Source organism: Cotesia glomerata, linkage group LG2, assembly GCF_020080835.1.
Source record: "Cotesia glomerata isolate CgM1 linkage group LG2, MPM_Cglom_v2.3, whole genome shotgun sequence".
NCBI lineage: Eukaryota > Metazoa > Arthropoda > Insecta > Hymenoptera > Braconidae > Cotesia > Cotesia glomerata.
The window spans coordinates 31,720,711-31,740,973 of NC_058159.1; the positions used below are offsets into that span (position 1 = coordinate 31,720,711).

The 20,263-nt window shown below is 31.0% G+C and overlaps 2 protein-coding genes across 4 annotated transcripts in view; one reads left to right on the top strand and one right to left on the bottom strand.

Moving 5' to 3' along the window:
- Positions 1-13,214, bottom strand: part of LOC123258468 (tyrosine-protein phosphatase 99A-like) — a 151,265-nt gene extending 138,051 nt beyond the window's left edge. Inside the window, exons 1-4 of the mRNA XM_044718493.1 lie at positions 13,086-13,214; positions 12,253-12,549; positions 11,676-11,955; positions 10,051-10,273 (exon numbers count right to left, since the gene is read on the bottom strand). Coding sequence (XP_044574428.1) covers positions 10,051-10,072 — 22 coding nt within the window. The 5' untranslated portion in view covers positions 10,073-10,273; positions 11,676-11,955; positions 12,253-12,549; positions 13,086-13,214. The remainder of the gene's footprint in view (positions 1-10,050; positions 10,274-11,675; positions 11,956-12,252; positions 12,550-13,085) is intronic.
- Positions 13,215-14,943: 1,729 nt separating this feature from the next.
- Positions 14,944-20,263, top strand: part of LOC123258475 (irregular chiasm C-roughest protein-like) — a 32,081-nt gene continuing 26,761 nt past the window's right edge. For all 3 annotated transcript variants that reach the window (XM_044718502.1, XM_044718503.1, XM_044718504.1), the window contains exon 1: positions 14,944-15,025. In XM_044718502.1, coding sequence (XP_044574437.1) covers positions 14,949-15,025 — 77 coding nt within the window. In that variant the 5' untranslated portion in view covers positions 14,944-14,948. The remainder of the gene's footprint in view (positions 15,026-20,263) is intronic.

Here is a 20,263-nt window from a genome sequence, read left to right on the forward strand (position 1 = left end):
TTATATTTAAAATATTATATGTTGATTACGAGTCCGTTAAATGGATAGCGGGTGATGAAATTTTTTAAAATTTAATTATCGGAAATAAAAATAACACTAAAGAGGTATTTTACTTTTTAAATAACGAACAATTTAAACAATTTTATGTTTACAAGGTTTTTTTTTGTTGAGAAAATGAAACTGGTAATGCTTCTCCGTGATAAGCTAATCAATGTTGTAGTTTGCATGGAATTTGTTAAACATAATAATGTATCCGATGGTGAACGTATACGTATGTGTGTGTAGAGTCTATAGGTACATGTACCATCCAAGGTAGTTTCCCAGGTCACTCGCAATTCCATATATATATATATATATATATATATATATATATATATATATATATATATGTATGTATGTATGTATGGGTGGATGTAGTTAAACCTTACCTAGTTAGCGAGTCTCATTGTTGTAAGAGTGAGACACGTTAAATGTACCTATATAGAATATGTATACGTAATATGCACGAACTAAATGTATAACATACGGTAATGAAATCAACTGCAACGTGCTGCTGTACATTGTTTGTTACTATTGTTCTTATATATATATATATATATTCACCGAAGCTTATTTTTAGTTTTATAGAATTGTTAATTATAACTTTTTTCAAAAATTACAACCTCTTGATTGATAACATTTTAAGATAAAGACAGCTTTCATCGATAAAAGAATTATTTAATTAAATTTATCCTGGCGGACGTAAAATTAGAGTTTATATGAAGTATGAAAGATAGATGTCTTTCAGGAATCAAAATAAGATATTAAAATAAATCCTATTTTGGGTATGAAAAAAATTTAATTAAATTAAAACGCGTCCCTTTAAATACACTTTAAAAATTTTACCAACTGATATTTTTAAATATCCTTTTATATTTTATAACAGCAAAGTTATTTAAAAACTCTTGTAGTATATTACAATAAAATATTTTATCAAATTAATTGATAAAATTTATTTAAGAGCTTTTGTATATTTTTATATAAATAAATAAAATATTTTTAATGGAAGACTAAACTGTAGTCTCATAAGAGAATAGAATAAATGCAACGACAGCACTAGAGTAGAGGAATCTTACGGCAGTAGTGGTACATAGTAGGATATTGTAAAAGTCACCCCGGCATCTTGAGTTTTCCAGTACCCTTGAGTAACTTTCAACGCTTTGCCTTATTCTAGTCTGTCTATCACCATAGACGACACCATGAGCTGACTCTCAACCGTATGTAAGTATATAAGTATAAAGTACATAAGAAAGACAGTAGCTGTAGGTACGGTAACAAAATCAGAGGATGGTATCTACATGCATGCTCTTGTTATAAACTTTTGTTAACTACAATGCATGAATTACATGTACACGTAACCTGTGGATGTACACATATATAGTAGCTAACAATTGAACCCCTCTAGACTTTATCATTCTACAGCCTGCAGCATCTACTCTTCTTACTTTTCAATGATACTACAATTACAGTGAATAAGCCCTTATTTTTTAAAACTCGGTTCAAGTATTACGTCACCTACAATTAATCCAAGTATATGCATAGTATCTGCACCAACTTAATTACATTTAAATAAAATAACTTGATTAATTAATTAATTAATTATTGATTAAATAGAAGCTATGAATTATTTAAGAGCGAATGACGTATCAGAGCAAAGCATATACCGAGTAGAGACAGTAGGGATTGTCGCATCATCAATACAATACGACGCTCCAATTTCCGTAGAGGATGACACCATCCGACAGATCCCGAGTGAGTGCATAGGATATGTCCGGTTCCAGTAAATTCACGCTGCAAATTTACCTCGTGTACTGTTGTAGTTTGCTAGTATCGTCCTATCGTCCTATCGTCACCTGGTTGGTTCACGAGGATCGACAGACCAGGCTCGGCCCTTACTATTACGAACAAGACTCCTTCCCATCGGTTGTTCCTGTCGTCTCTATCGGCTATGAGTATCATTTCAAGTAAACACGAATAAACCAGGGCCAAGACCTGGACGATCTAGATTATCAACAGTGACAGCTAGGCAATACATTAACTGACCCTCTACTCACACAATCGAGATCTTCGGATGAATCATAGATACAAATACATCACAAATCTTCACCAAATTCGTACTCGTAATTGAAAAAACTCCTCAATATTTTAATAATATTATTGATATAATAGTACTAACTAAGTAAGTGCTAGGCTAGATAAAACATAGTTAGTTGTTATAATGTATATTATCTGATATATCTGAGTCTAAGTCTGCTTCAAAAATTCGATGCTGGTACGCGCTACTTGAATAACAATGCCATTGGTATAGAGCGATCAATACAGGTGAAAATGCCAGACGCCCTAGCACATGTACTACCCACGATTCACAATCCACGACTCCCAATGATAAGGTTATACTTTTCACGATAATACTGCTACTAGAGCTCTGTCCCATTCTAATACACCAGTCCCTACTTTTATTTATTTTTTTTATTAAAAACTCAACAAAGAGGATTCATTTATAACAAACTTTTCATTTTTAGGAATTAGATAAATTTTTTAGCCACAAATTTTATGGTTATAATTTAATCAAACACATGATACGATTTTAATTAAAACAACTGTAGTTTTTTTTACTCGGTGATTTATCGCGGTGTTAAATGCCAAGAATTCAGAGAATTTTTCACTTTAACGGAGACAGAAATTAATTTTTCTTGAGCTTCGAATCTATAAATATTGTACTTTTCCAGTAAAAATTGTTAACTATTTATACGTGTCATTTTGTCAGATTTTTTGTCGAAAATGAAATAGTTTTTAAATTCGCAAGAGGTTTCGCGTTAAATCGATTTTTTAACAGGATTATTAAAATAATAGTATACTTTAAGAACGAGAAATACTTATCAAATATTTGAGGAATAAAATGTAGTACATGTTACTGGTTGGTAAAAATAGTTGTCTCGGATGACAGAGAGGTGAGAAAAATCCGAGTTATTTTTTCGGATAAATTTAAAAATGATTAATACGGCAAAGGTGTCGTCTTGGATCAGCCAGAGACAGACGAGTATAATAAAACAATAAAATGAATCGAGAGTTTCCCATTATTACTATTAATAGGGAGAAATATTTCATTGAAATTTCCAGATCATTTATTGAAAGTTACTTCCGGTTCATTACAATATCTCTTACTTCCATATATTATTCGAATTCACTTAACTGTAACTGTAACTCTGTAAGTAGTAGTTTGTTATAAATAGACACACTTAAATTTAATCTTAAAAAAATAGAAGACGAGAGATAAAAAATATGAGAATAAAAGGACAGATTGTCGCCGACAAGATTTACAGGGCACAGCTGCAGTCTCGTCTTGAATTACCAAAAATCTACGGCCTCATCTTATACCCATTTGTTTTATCTCTCTCGCACTTGAATAATTCACCCTCACTCGGCTTTATTCCTCTCTTTAATGTTAAACTTTTATTATTATATAATATAACTTTGAGGAAAGTCGAAAAAAAATGGCACTTGGTTTCCCGACAACATTACTCAAACATTATTATCATTATTAATTATTAGCGTATGCCTATTATATGTAATCTCAGTGACCTGGTGTGCAGTCTGTCTAATCGGTTTGGGTATAAATTCCGATGTACTATTATTATAGAGAAAGAGGGAAATATCAATCTCTTAACGCTTCCACGCATAATTTCAATACCTTTGCACAATATTCAAATCAGTGTTCCGAGGAATTGTTATTTTCTCACCGTGCGAATCGAGGATAATCCGATTAACGGGGAATATACGCGTGCGACAACGTTTAGCTTGGAATTTCTACACTCATCTATATATCTATATAATTCTGACAATACTGGTGATCAATGACGTGTTGTTATCTCGCGCAATTATCAGTTAAAATCCATCCGATTATATTTCCCTGAATATTACTACAATTATATCAGATAAATTATTTTATTTTATAAATAAATACAAATTTAAATATTCATTCGTTTATTTATTATTGTAAAATTTTTCATTCGAAATATTGAAATATCTAACTGCAATGTAGCAAGTGAAGGACTTTTCAAATATTTTAACTTGGTAATTTTAGAAAGAACAATTTTTTGTGTCTAGACCTACCTAGATAGTTAATATGTATGAGTAATAGTGTTAGAATTAATATTTAGATTTATTTTAGAGAAAAGTTGTACAGGACAACGTCACTGTACTTATTACACCTGAATGTGTATACATGTTTGTACAGTATACAGTTCACTGTAAAGTCCTGTATTCAGTATACCTGGTAATGTTTCCACTACCCCTTGACCCTTAATGAAGTAGTGGGAGTATACTGAGTACTGAGAGTACTAGATGTAACTAATAATTTTTCTGTTATAGTTAGTCAAGCTGAACTCTTTCACCATCAAGTGTCAATTGTCCAGATTTAGAGTCATTTTATTGCAAATAATTTAACATTATTTTTCTGTCAGTTTAACCTCGTTTAATATTGTTTGTTTAGTTAAATTCAGTGTGTAGCTAATTTAATATTAATTAATATACTTATTTTTCTTTTGTATCAATAAACAATAATTAAACAATACCTGAGTAGTTATTTCTAACAAATAGATAATAAGTTAAACCATTTTTTCAAAATTTTTGACAGCCCTGAAGAAAAAAGTCAAAGTTTGTAACATGAACGACGGGGCGTCGATTATTTTTTACAGATGACAGATTTTAGAGGAAGTGAATTAACTACCCCACAGGAAAATTACAGTATATTATTGTGAAAGCTTATCAAAGAAATGAAAAAAAAAAAAAAAAAAAAAACCCCGGAGACTTGGAGAGAAAAAAAGTAAAGAAAAGAATAAAAAAAATCTTGTAAAGAGAGTAGATAATAATAATTTTATAAAAACAAGCTCTGACGGAATTGTATCAGACTTTGAGTCATGTATATTAGTGTAAGGAGGCATGAGTATACAGTATGAGAATTAGAGTACTCTCCTTCAAAGGTTGTCCGTCACATCCGCCGTCACCATTACTATTATACCGTCGCCGCATCTGTGCATTACTGAAATACAGTGTCTCTCTTTATTTACCACACATCCTCATCCTCCTTCAGCGTTGTAAAGACCTTACGGGTAAGTCTTGTCTTTTTCATTTTTTATTTTTTTCGTCTACTAGTCCTCCATATGGCTCTCTGTGTCACCGTATAACACTCTTTTTTTGGTCCTTTAAAGCCTTGATATCTTATTCACTTCCTCACTCTCTTTTTTTCTGCCGTACCTCGCTAACGTTCTACAATCTCCAATACATGTACCGCTATCATATAATACTCCTTTCCTGGCTAAAGTCCTTATAGATATCCAACATATTATGTATTATATATATATAACATAATATATTGTATGTTCACTTTTGCTGACGAACAAACGGTACAACACCGTCAGATCTTTAAGCCAACAAGACTTTACTCATACAAATGGTTAAAAACGGAAAATACTTGTACGAGTTGTTATATTACGCGCACACGTTCCAGACACACTAAATATATACTACAAAAACCGCCCGACAGTTCACTCCGGTGCAAACCGTGGGTAATCTCGATTCTTGACTCTCCGCTGTTTCTTTCCTTACATCTTTACTTTTTTTTTCTTCCAAATGTATGAGAAAGGGACCAAAGTTCCGTTATGCCTTCCATCAGCATTTTACTATTTCTGTTAATTCTAAATTTGTCATTATATATACAGTACAAGACAAAATTTTTTATTTTAAAATATTCCTCATAGCGTATAAAATCAATGAGAAAAGTTTTGTAGTCTAAAGTAAATAATTCGGGAATCATTTAATAACGAGAGAAATAACTCTGTTAAGTAACTGTTTATATTTTACCACGCTTCAATAATTTAATTATCAATACATTAAGCATTTATGCCGGTTGATATGTCATAATTTACAGATAAGTCACTTTAAATTTATTTTTAGCATCGCAAACGACTCCTTTCAATTAAGGTAGTTCTTTCCCAACCTATAGTTTATGCTACTGCTGTCTCTTTCAATCGCTCGTGTCGCCTCTCTTACGGGCTATCGCTCACTTACTTCCACGCATGACTTTATTTGTTTACTTTACTAGTTTATCAATGATTTCTCAATAACTATACATGTATTAATCTAAGTAATATTAGTTTTTCGTGAAATTCTTAAAATTTCTTCAATACAAAAATAATAAAACTTCGCGGTTTTCTCTCTCTTTTCCCATACCGTCTGTATAAAAATGTCATTTTCAATTGCAATTATCTTCGGTTAAACGTGGTAAATCGTCTCTAAATTTTAACAGCGTGTGTATTATGTATTTAAATACTTCTATACGGAGTTAGGGACATTTCTTGAATTTTTGCTTTTTGGGCCTAACTACTTTAAACTAACAAAGTTTACCGTTCGTTTTTTATTTATGTATTTATTATGCCACTTTGAACGCTGAAAACGTTAATTAATACTATATAAACAAGTTACTGTGCATCGATTCTTTTTTTATGAGCTATTACATTTAAAATTAAATCAGTATTTAATGATGAGGTCAGAAAAATTATAATTTGAACTATTGATTATTTATTTATAAAATAAATAAATAAACAGTAATAAAAGTTAACATAAAGAAAAGGATGAGTTAATTTTGTAAAAAAGTTAAGTGTATACGTGTATAATAGATAAACACAGAGCAGAGCGGAACAGAGAGTAGAGAGTAGAGTGTCTTGACACAGCAATGTCGGTGAGATAAATTGTCGATCGCCGGATAGAACCAGACAGAGTAGAGCGAACCCTGGATCTCTAGGTCTGGTGGTCCATGGACTATCCACCGAATACCGTAGAGTAGAGTGTACACCGTCGAGGAGGAGGAATAGAGGAGAATAGTAGCCAGGATGAAAAGGGAAGAAGGGAACACGCCCTACGGTCTCGCTTCCGATTACTCCCGGATATTTATTCAGTGCCGCGGCGTGTCCTAGCAGGCGCCGTAAGGGAAAACGCGCTCTCCCGTAAATGTCTCTGGTATATAGAGATATATATATATATATAGATGTATATAGAGAGAGAGAGAGAGAAGAACAGAGAACTATAGGATCACGGGATACGAGTACGGCACTACGGTTGCTTGCCGGTGCTCTAAAGTTTTCAAAGGCCATTCATCCCCGGGATAAATCTTGTACTTCTCCTCCTGGCTCCTGGCTCCTGGCTTCAGCACACACTCGATAAATATATATCTACACATATATATTTACGAGTGACGCTCACTGGTCGTTGGTTATCCGTGTATTTACTTTTTATAAATATCTGTACTGTATACGTCTAATAGAGAGCTGTGAGTGCATTTAATGTATTTATCGAGTGCTGCATGGGGACCAATAATAAAAACAATATACCTGAATCAAATAAAAGAACTTATAATTACATATCCCTATATATCCGGTTAATCGTAAATTATATTGTTATCTCGTGGTGGTTATTGGATTTAATCCAACTCTAATTCTCAATACAGTAATCTGAACCTAAAGGAAACCCATCATTTTTTTGTTTTCAACAGTACATATATAATAAAATAAAATTTAAAAAGTTAAAAAGTTAAAAAAAAAAAAAAAAAAAAAAAAAACAAGCTTCTTCTGATATATAATAACATGTAATCCTTTTTGGACCTCACCTTAAATGACTCGGATAATCTGTCTTCATTTTTATCAAAATATGTGTTGAGCTCATATGTGTAATAATAATACATGCACATTACTCAGCTCTACTCTACTGGAATAACAAGTTAACTTAGTTTTTTTATTATTCTTTTTCTATTCTATATTATTACACACGGGAAAAACGGTATATATTTATAACGCAGTTACACTCTATGACTGAATTAATGATAACTATTTAAATTACACCCAAGCAATCCAAAGTTTCTTTATCATTATACAAGCATAAATTTTTTATGAAATCTATAATTCATATAAAATTATTGAAACTCATTTTTGATCCACTCATACCGATTAAATATTAATACAATTAGCTGTGACACTTGAGTTGATTAATTTATCACAAAGTTTCAGTTACCGTGTCTCTATAATAAATTTATTTATTAATAAATTCGAGCGTTAAATAATATATAAAAGACTTTTTTCTTTAATTAATTGTGTATGAAAAAATTTAAGCAAATTGACGTATGACATTAGGTGACAAAGAGAATGAGTAGGAAAGTATTTATAGAGAGATCTTACAAAGGTAATATCTTTCCTGCAAATAAACCGAGTGTTGTACTGTGTATGTGTATGTGTAGTGGCGTAACTGACGTAATGACGATTATGTGAGGGTGGTTGTTGCCTCAGGACTACTCACCCTTAATCATTTATTACACCCTATACCGTGAGTCAGACAACGCGTTGTTCATCATCAAACACGCAAACAAACCGTTTTCATGGTAAAAGGTAAAACAAGGTCTAACAACTCATCATAAGACTTCCTTCGTATGTGCTTCTGCAATTACAACTTGATAACAAAAAGACCTTTTTTTTTTTTTTTTTTTTAAATAAATAGAGTTAGTAACGAAATAAAAATTCAACTATATAGAATACTTTTACAGAAGATACCCTCTAATTATTGGATAAATTGTATGTAATAATTAAATGGTCAGTAGTTACAATTAAAACTCATTGCAGTAAAGAATAACTTTGAAAAACAATAATAATGATAAAATTTTATAAAGAAAAGCCCAAAAGTTTTATAATTATACAAATCAATTAGACGATCGTATAACATGAACTCTCTATACAGTAGAGTAGTTGTTCTATGGTATACCTGAACCATCCAATTGAAGCTTACACAAAATTGACGGTAAACTAATTGCACACTCGTGACTAGAAACGTGTGTTCTCTTTTATATACAATGTATATACTATACGGTAAAACGATTCTTGGCCCACTGTACTTTTAAATGATTAAACAAATTCCTCCGGTAATTGTCGCTATTAAATGCGTCTAATTTATTTCATTACTTTTTTCTTCTTTTCTGTAGCTAAATACTATTGATACTTTTATTTTTATAAAACAATTTAAACACACGTGTTAACAATTAACTGTACAACAAAAGCAATAAATCGAAATTCAAGAATTCAATATTATATTTCCAGGGTATGAGATATAAATTGATTGTCAATTTGATAATTGATTAAACAACTATTACGTATATCTAGTTTTGCTGAAACGTTGATTGTATACGTAATAGTCATCAACCATCTCCGTTAATTAATTCAAGTAAGAAGATATATATATATATATACATGCTGATGCGAATGATTGTGTGTTAATTATTTATAATGCTCATTTGATTAATATAATATATGGCACAGTTTAATATTGGGGCGTTACTTTAGATAATCGTCAACGCCTATAATGGCTAGCTTAGCTTATGGTCTACTTTTGTTAACACTAAAAATTAAAAAAATTTTACTATGCAAGCTATTTAAAATTTCCTTAGAATAATAAACCCCGAGGAGTATAAAAAGGATGAAATAAAATGAAATAAGTATGTGTATTAAAATTAAATATCTAGCCGGGTTTGGTCTGTGGCTGGCATCCCCTTGACCCTCGACGGCAAGAGAAGAGTATGTGATGTTTAAAAATAACGTAAAAGGGCGAGAGTATATTGTGTATCTACGCGAGCTTAAACGTCTTGCGAGGATGTGAGTTAAAAATAATATTAAAATAAGAGTTGAAATATGCAAAGAAAAAATAAAGGCTAGTCTTGGCTGTGTGTGCTCGTGTAGGTAGACAAATTAAGGAGAAGCGACGGGGAATCTAAAATTATACACGATACTGAGTACAGTCTCACAGACAGAGTTTAAACTGTCTACCCTCTGGAACCTTTTTCCGAGCTCAGTCTCACAGTCGTCGACATCTTTTTCGAGAATCTATGTAATATACCGTAGTAGTAGAGTTTGTAGTTTGTAGCATAGACTTTATACCGCTTTTCTAAATAATTAACTTATTTTGTGTTCAACTCACCTCTTGATTCATTTTCTTCCATTAAATATCTCTGGTACTCATCTCACACCTCACACCTCATCTGATGATAGAGCTTTTTGAATACAGCTGTAGGTACACAGCTTGGAGACACCATATAATATACGTATACTTGTATATTATATATGCATACATGGGCGTTCATCTGCATGCTAGATTTACCACCTTGTCTTTCAATCCGCTTGTGCTTCATAACGCGTATCTGCTGGAATATTATATCATATATTAATAATAGTGTGTATGATAAGATTAAAACCACCTACAGAAATTCTTACTAAGATTTGAATTACTTTTTTTTTTTTTTTTTTTTTTTTTTATATAAGTAAAATTAAATAACCTATTACTATAAATTATAATGTACAAATGGAGTAAATTATTATTCCAATATAATTTATAACGAGAGTAGGTATGCAATTATCAAAGGAACCAATTAACAAACTTTTAATTTGTCTATTGATATAATTGAAATGAGATAATTGTAATTGTAAAACAGTTAAACGCCTCTGTGCATCTAGATATACATAAAATAAAATTTTAAGAACAAGCATTTTTGTATTAATATTTTCATTCGATTGATTTTTTAAATAAATAAATTTTATTTCTTTAATTTATTAAAGAAATTCATAAACTAAGAGCTTAACCCAGACCGATGTATATTTGAATATTTATCTAAATAAAGTAAGCAGTCTCTCGATGAAATTTTTAACCAATAAAAAATCAATCATTCACATTTCTCATAATTAATTATTTAATTTTGGTTAATGATGCCTAAAGCTTTTAATATGTACTGTACTTATTAATGGTTAATGAGAATCTCTTCACCTGACCTATTTCCGAATGTGTACACGTACACAATTATACGGATAATTGGATACACGAGAACCATTAAATAATTATTCCAATAAAACTTGTTAAAAATTGATACTCTGTCATTGATAAAACAATTTGTTAGAAAATAACAATACGATAAAATGGATATAATATTATGTGATGCGATAGTTTAGATAAAAAAAAAAAAAAAAAAAATAAAATGTTAAATCCTCATGAAAGCGGGAATATGTTGACACGGCAAACGTTGATCGGATTTTTACGCCAGAAGATATAGAAAAATAAAAAAAACAATAAAGGGGAAAAACTTAACAGGCTTAGCAAATACTAGGAAAAGTATCCAAGATAATTGCCATCATCATGTCTCCTCATTTATCAAATCCACTTTATTCCCCCTACTAAAACATAATAATATAATTAACTTTAACAAATCCATCTTTATCGCCTATTTTATTTCCGAGTGCTACAGTGTATACGCTATACAATAACATATTTTCCGTCTTTTCTATTTACTTACCTCCTCATTCTTAATATAATAGTGGAATATGCCTTATAATGGATCTTACTGATATTTGTTTTGATTACTCTTATCCATAAAATGCTTTATGACATATATTTAATGGTATTTATCAATAAATATTTACTTTAAATATGAATGAAAATATTAAAAGCGTCAAAAATACGTAGAAAGTGTGTCAATTGGTATATAATAAAAATTCTTTAAAATAATTATAAAACTTTTACACAATCAATTGAATTAAACGTATAGAATAAGATACCTTTAAAAAATGTCGACGTATTCGTAATTCTCGTTGGTGGTGTCTGGCATTCTGCCACACTTGCATGACTCCTTTTCATTTTTTTCTTCTTCCTCTACTCTTACAGTATTTTTTATTCTTATTTACCTTTTGCCTCCTTTTTTACAAAGATGCCATGGGCAAATATGCTTTGCATTCACCATTCTCGAGTAGTTGCCTTGAGAAAAACAGATACTGAATGTACAACTTTAAAAAAGTCTGGAGAAATGTATCTGTATATGTATCTGTGTTGATGTTTACACTAGAAACAGTGAGAAATAAGAATATACAATGAAGATAATATCGAAATAAATGAAAATAATGAAATAGTAAATGATAAATATTTATAAAAGATAAATTCATATTATTTTAATAATAACATTTAAATTTACAGTCAAAATATATATTATATAATTAAAGTTTTATCTACATTAAAGAGGTAAAACTTTATTTTCTTATCTTTCGATGCTTAATTAAACTTTTCGTATACTTTTTAAAATAATAATAATAATTATTATTATTATTATAATATTAAAGTTTAATTATCAAACATGCTTACCTTATTGTCATTATATTTCATAGAATAAATATAAACACCATACATGTGTATTAATTGAGTTTATAACTCAATATGGGGATAGGTAGTAAGTAGCCTTTGACAATTTAACGTATTGTTAATTCTATATATCCATACCCACATCATTTAATGCACCTGTGTCACACACGTGCAATTTTGCTAAATTATAACAGCCTTTGTTCTAAATCCAATTAACATTAGAGGATAGGCTTTAACAATATTTAAACTTTTTTGTCTGATCAGCATTTCCCTTGGTCAACTGTCGGTTTTTTCCACAAGCTAAAAATAACAAATAAATCCTCTGATTCTTAGAAAAAACAAATTGACATTTAAGTATTTCTCTTTCCTTTAATTAATGAGAAACTGTACATAGGGTCCAATATCTTCTCAATGATTTTTCTCAGCTCTATATATATATATATATATATATATATAATATATTCGAAAAATATAATTAAAATTATCAGTTTTAACAGCGGAAAGCTGAAAAAACCCGAGAGAAAGTTAAGTAAAGGAACGATGAAAGAAAATAATTAATTTAGAAAAAAAGAAAGAACAAGTGTAGAAAAAGCAAAGTGTTTTAGTTGATTCAACATCCGCTGTCAGTAGTCAGAGCGTCAGTAGCAATTCATCGAGGCTAATAGAAGTCGGATACCCGGATTGCATGCTATCTGATGCGGATAAAGACTACACGGTATGTATAATAGGACTACAGAGACAAGAGATCAACTAAAATAAACAGAAACAAAAGCATCACCAACCTCTAAACAGTTTCCAGCATCTCATCTCTGGCATGTATTATAGATTATACTTACCACAACAGCGTACGACCTTTACTTCCATTCGTCCATTTAATTTTTTGGCCTCATCATCCAATACAAGTAATACAACTTGTCTTTAGCTTTTAACTCTTCTCAGGTCTCAGCTCGTAAACGTAGATAGTATTCCTGCAATAAATACACACATTATCAACATTAACCGGCGTGTGAGTAGTGGTGAGGATGTGTGCGCCTGCGTTGTCACCCTGCTCACCAATTCGCGTATGTACGTAGTAAGCGTAGTAAGCTCTATAGTCTATGTATATGTACTACTATACTACTATAATACTAGTGGTTCTGGCTGCCGCTGATTCTGAGCTGGCGCTGGTGTTCTTTCCTTGGTCCGCTTACCGGGAGAAGACAGTGGTTGTCTCTCTCTGCTTGCTCATCTCTGCCAGCAGAGTTGCACAGTGGTGCCGTAGTTGTGTGGGCCCTGTTTCTGTGCATGTACACTCTACATACTATATACTATACTTTACTAGACTGCATATATACATACCGAGCAAGTGTAGATGTAGGATGTAGAGTAAGAGCAAAGACGGTTAGCTCTGGTCTCGACGCTAGCTCAGCACGCCACGACCGCGACGACCCACGACAGCCACGCGACCCCTTCCCCCACCACCGGAGAAGCGTGTGTCACGCTCCGGGTAGTCTAATGCGTGCTTTTCCCGGGTGGGAGTAAGGGCGCGTGGTGGTGACTCCTAGTGGGGCGAAGCCGTACCGAGGAGTGGGGGCGAGCACCAGCTCTGATGCTCTACCGTCGTTAGTTCTCAAGGGGCAGCGCTCCGAGTCCCACCAGCTTTCGTCTGTCAGGCTCTTATCACGTTATTATTTAAATCTAAATCTAAATATATATTTTTTCTAACAAATAATAATAATAACAATCATTTTTGTTGTTGATACTGTTGTTGTTTAAACCAGTGAGTGATTTTGTTTCTTTTTTGTTGTGTGTTACTGTTGATTGTCAGACTACGTGCAAAAGGATAATAATATTGCACAATTTTCAATAATAATTATTATAATTGCAGTGATTGATAATTATTTATTTATTTAAATCAAGTGGCAACTCTTGTCTGTGTTGTTTTAAAAAATTAAGTGCGTGGTAAATAAATAAAATAAATAAAATGACTTTTGAGATGATAGATGATCCTGGATGTTGGATAATCGTTGAAACAGACCTACCGACGAATTAAAAATAAAAAATTCAACGTACAGTTGTTATTATTATAAAAAATAAAAACACGTTTGTTTTTATTGTATTTAGTATATTTAGTAGTTTGTACTAGGATTCAGTATTTAGTGTGTCAGTTTGATCAGTTTGTTTGAGAGATAGATAAAGTGTGCAACGGGTACGGGGATTGTGTTGCTCGTCTAGCCTCAACTCCTAGTGGTATTATCCGCGTCCGGATCGCTGAGTCAGTCGGATATCGGAGTTGCCCAGACCCCTGAGATGGTGGTGGTAGTTGTAGTAGTTGAGTAATGCTTGCAGCACGAGGGTCGACTCACCCTCGATCGTTTGAAAAGAAAAAAAAGAGAAAAAAGCTAAATATACCAAAGGCTCTCTTTCGCAAGCTCAACTTTCATTTTTATCCCATAGAATTTAGCAGTCTCGACTCCCAGCCAGCACGAGGATAAGTGTTATTATTATTTATATTGACGGGAGTTTTATATGTCCTGTCACAATTGACTGATATTTATCATAATTAATGGACTGGCTGGTTGTACTTACTGATTGTGAGTAACGCCAGGTAAAATTGACTCGAAAAGAGTAAAATGATAGTAACAGGAGTTTTGAGGTATACGAGGTACTCGTGAGACCTGGTTATTTAATATTTAAACTACGAGAATAACAGTGACGATATGTCGACGGTAAATAATGGATTTGACGCATCCGGGATGGATATTCAGACGAAAATATCAACACAAGGAGTCTGCAGGTGAGATACTTTCTGTCTTTTACATTTATGATTAAGTCTACATTTAGATACTGTTAATTTTTTATTTATATTATAACACTGAAGTTATCATAGACGTTTGTTCATTTATAGGATTTATTTTAACAAATTTTTAAAATGTCTTATCAGACGTTATTTAATTTCAGTGTCTTTTATTTTTTTGATATATAATAATAATAATTAAATAGACTAATATAGTGATGGCAATAATATATTTTAGAGTTTAGATGCTCACTTTAGACAGGTCAACCTGTTATACTGTGACGCAATGATTATTAAAACCTACAAGTAACAGAATAATTAAGAGTTATTATGAGATATTACTCGTCAGAGTTTCCTTTTATATGCTTCATACTTCTATTCGGGTATAGTAAGTATATAGACTTGACATCCATAATATGTATATCAATGTATTGGTGTATTGCTGTTAGATAAAGCCGTGCAGCCTCGCATCAGCGCGAACGCCCACTTTGACACAAAAGAAGAGAGAATAAGCATCTGTCTCTCCAATCAAGAACCCCTGTTACGTTCTCAGAAAACTTAATTAACATCATCTCCCCTTGTGCTTGGCATTTCAATTTTATAGGGCTTTCTATTTTAATTTAACCTTAAATGACACACATCAAACGACAACACAACATTTAAATCTCTACACCAAAATAAAATAATATACATACACTGCAGAGACGAGCAGGTTAAAATTAAAAAATTCAATAAATAAATACAAAGTTTATTTATTTATTTTTTTTTTTTTTTTTTTTCGTTATAGATTGTATATTTGTTTTTTCTACTCTGCCATTTATTTTATCGTAATAAATAATAATACAATCAAGTGATGAATGAATCGGGAAATAAATAAATGAAAAAAATAAAATAAACACACTGGAATTTTTGTCTCAATCAATATGAAAAATTTTTTCACCAACTACATATATTTTGGGGTGAAAAATGTAGAATGGAAAATACAATAAATAAAATATCATGATAACGCCATTAATCATCAGAGTTACGATTCAACTTATACATATATCTACATCAACATTCTGATCGCGTGTTTGACATTAAAAGCTATTACAATTCGATTTTGTAACGATGGCAATTAAAATGATTTCAATTTCACTCAACAAATAATTTTTCAATTTTATTCTACAAGCGCTTGTTATTTCGATTTATTTGTTTTTAATGCCAAAAAAATTTATTTGTTAAATTAATCTAATTGCATTAACGCAGCTTACAATTAAATTTAGTCATTGCTTAATTAATAATTGATCTGTCAAAGCAATGTAATTCAGAGATTGTAATTGAAATGAACGAATTTTGATATAATAAAATAAACAGTCCGAGTTATATAAACAAGCGTAATAAGTATATTATAATAAGGGATAATCTTAAAATATGATAAACAGTAGATTAAAATGAAAAAAATGTATAATGTAAATGAAAAAAAAAGAATTAGCAAAAAGTAATTTATCAAATCTATATAGGCGGTTTAATCGTTTAATCAGTCAGCGAGTTGAAATAATCGTACTCGATAATGTCAGTAAACGGGAAGGTAAAATGGCCTTTACAGCGTTAGCTTTCTCGTAAATATAAACGATAATTTATCAAGATTGGCCAACGAGTAAAAGCATACCCCAACCCCCAGTACATACCATAGATATATACTGAAACTACTTTATTCAGTACAAGAGAATATAGGAACATCATCATCATCATCATAATCATCATCTCAGTGGTTTATTCACCGAGTTTTCACCAGTAGCCAAGTGCTCCGGCTAAAATTTTCTCTTTAAATTCCAAACATTTCAACATCCCATCTCCATCTCCACCTCCGTCTCTATTTCACACACTAAGCTATATTGATAAATAAAATTGTTGACTCCCTGCTGGCTCGATCTTATCCTTTTTTTCACTCTATATCATCAAATTATTTTTATTCACCTTTTTTTTATTATTTTTATCTAATAAAATTAATCTTTTAGCAATATCGACTTCCTTCCGGAACTTTATCCGGAATAAAACGAACAAAAAGTTTAGTAAAATAATATAATAAAAATAAAAAGGGTGTAAGGGTGATTCAGTGTCATTATATACCCCTGCTCTCGCTTATTTTCTTTGTCTCTATTATATGGTATCTTATAACCAGGCAAAAGAGATACACTTAACCCCTCGAGACTTCAATGTCCCTTAACTCTCCCTTTAACGAAACTATCAAATTTCTCACTCGTTATAAATAAACGCTAATGCAGCAGTACCAGTAGCGCACTACCCCGTAAATTTCCAGACGAAGCATCTCAACGCAGTTATACGGATTCGAAAATCGTAGATTGTCTTGTCTCTTGTCTGCACGAGTACTTGTGCGTTACCAAGTACAAGTGTGTATGTGTGTACGTGCGTGCGTCAGTATATACCATTAATGTAACCAAAGATCTAGCCCCTCACTTTAATACGACACGTGAGTCAAAATTCTGCGTCAGACCCTCTTTTATGTATACAAGATATAAATATAATGTAATCATTGAAACATCTTAGTCATGCTTTTTTCACCCTATCTAATAATACACACACACACACACACACACACACACACACACACACCCTATACTTAACATTCTTATCATTTCTTTCCCTTATTCACTTCCGGAGTATAACTCAATAATAAAATCTTTCATATCAAATAAATAATTATACTGAAACCGTGATAGCTACTCATAGCTTTTTACGGTCAAACAGATAGAAAGATTAGAATTTCCCAGACGGAATTTCCGGATCAGTTAATCCGTGACGGAAGTAAACACTTTACTAAATTCCTTTAGTTAACTCGATAATTAACTCTCGTGTAAGGCTTTCCACATTTTTATTTATTTTTAACGTGTCCTTCGGCGAACTTTCAAAGAGAGATTTAATTTAAAATTAAATTATTAAATGTAATACGCTAGAAATTTTCAGTCTATTTTTGTCACTATACGCGAGTTATGTCCGCTTATATCATCTCATTGAGGATTATATTTATCATCGCGTTACCAAAATACTTTCATTTTAAATAATTAATAAGTGTAAATAGCTTCCTATAAAAAGCTTATCCAGAATAGAAAAATTATTTTTATGTTTTTTCAATTTAAAACAATAAACTGTATCGTATATTATTGAAAGAAATATAATTGTTGGTAAAGTAAGGCGGATCTATCTTTTAGATCATTGTTTTAAAATTAAAAAAGATACTGCAGCTGACAGTGTGGAACAATGTACACCCTGTATAATAATACTATAATAGTATCCGCGAGCTCAATTCAATTTTAGCGATACTTTAATAAACTCAATTAACTATCGACAACATTGCTGTATGATGTACTATACACTATGTACTATATACTATGTACTGTAGACAAGAGTTCCTCGAGAAAAGAGAAAAGGCGAAGAGTTATTTAAGTAAAGTTAAAAAAAATTCTAAAGTTTTCAATAATTCTATTAACCTCATGAAGAATTTTTGTTACAACTTTAATTATTTCTTTTACAGTGTATATTATAAGTACACAGAAAGAAAATATTTGGAAAAACAAAAGTTCTGTTGGTTTAAGAAAAATTCTTTTTTTTTATTTAAATAAACCTTTTTTTTTTTTTTTTTTTTCTTTTGAGTGTATCAGTATTATAGTAATCGGAGAAAGTTAAAAGTGTATTTTTATTTTGATAACAATACGCCAAAACCGATGGTATTTATAGCTTTAAAGCGGTGAAGATAAAAGTACTATTCACATATGTTCAATCAGTTGAACCTGTTAACTCAACTGGATGTTATTTAATTATCGGATGATCATATTCAATGCATTAGAAACTAAAAACAGCGATGTATCTATCTCTTTGTCTTATCAACTGATTAAACTAATCTATTTTAGCGTCAATTTGTAATTATATATCTTAATAAATAATATTTTTTTCATTACATCAGAGTATAGTTGAGACACTTTTCATTATTAAATAATAAAATGATTGATTTTAAAAATATTATTATTATTATTATTATTATTTATAGAAGAAGGACGGAACTGGAAAATAAATCAAATTATATTACATTGGAAAAATTACTTGATTAAATTTTTAGAGTATGTACTTTGACTTTTATTTAGTTAAAAAAAAATGTTTTTTATTCATCACTTTTATTACAGAATTGAATAACTCTAAAATTAAATAAAATTTTTAAAACTTTTCTAAAAGTAAAAAATTTAATTCATCAACCAAAAAATAATTTAAAACTATTCTTGTATTGATGTATAAATTAGAGTTTATTTTGAATTTACGAGCAGTCAATATTTGATAGGATCAAATTAGTGCTAATTATAATCATTCATTCAGTAATATCATCCTGAAATATTCCCAGACATGTGAATAATAATTAGTAAAATTAGAGATTGCCATTACCAATTATCAAATTTATATAAGATGGACCAATGTTTCAGGTTAATGATTGTTAAAAATCGATCTTTGGAATCGGAGTGAAATGAAAAATGTAGGATGTGTATTCTGAGATATTTTGAGCTGTAGGTTAGTTTTCATTGGTACATAACCTACTACTGATTTAAATACCTATGTACCAATAATCGAAACATTCCCATACTGGAGAGTACATATGATAGAGGATATACGAATATTTAACATTCTCCACTTGTCGCATGCTCTGTACCATTTTTTTTCTCATTCTCTCCTCTTTTTCCTCCAGAACTTTTTTATTCATTGACTTTCTCGTCCTCCCTCTCTTTGTGCTCTGGTATCAACTCACATTCACAATGATCAATGTGTTCGATTCACTGTTATGTGCAGAACTCCCGCTCGGTTCTCAGCTCCGTAATTAACGTTCTTTAAAAAAGGTGCTTGATCAATCAAGCTATCCTACAGCCAGTCAATAATAAAAATAAAATAAAATATAAAATCAAATCAAATCAATTAAAAAGGTTAAAACAATCTATCGGTAGGAAAATAATTTTAAAATTCTCTTTGCAATAACAAAAGTCGTTATATACTTTAATGAATAGAAAAAAAAAAAAACCTGGGCGCATGATAACGTTGTTATTGTCATGTTTTTGTGATGAAAATTTTTTATTAACAAATAGAGAAGAGAAAAGAAAAAATATTTTGATTCGAACAACAGCGTGAATAATAAAATAATAGTGAAGCAGCGTGAGTAAAAAAAAGTATAGGAAAATAAAATAAAGAAACGGTGAAACC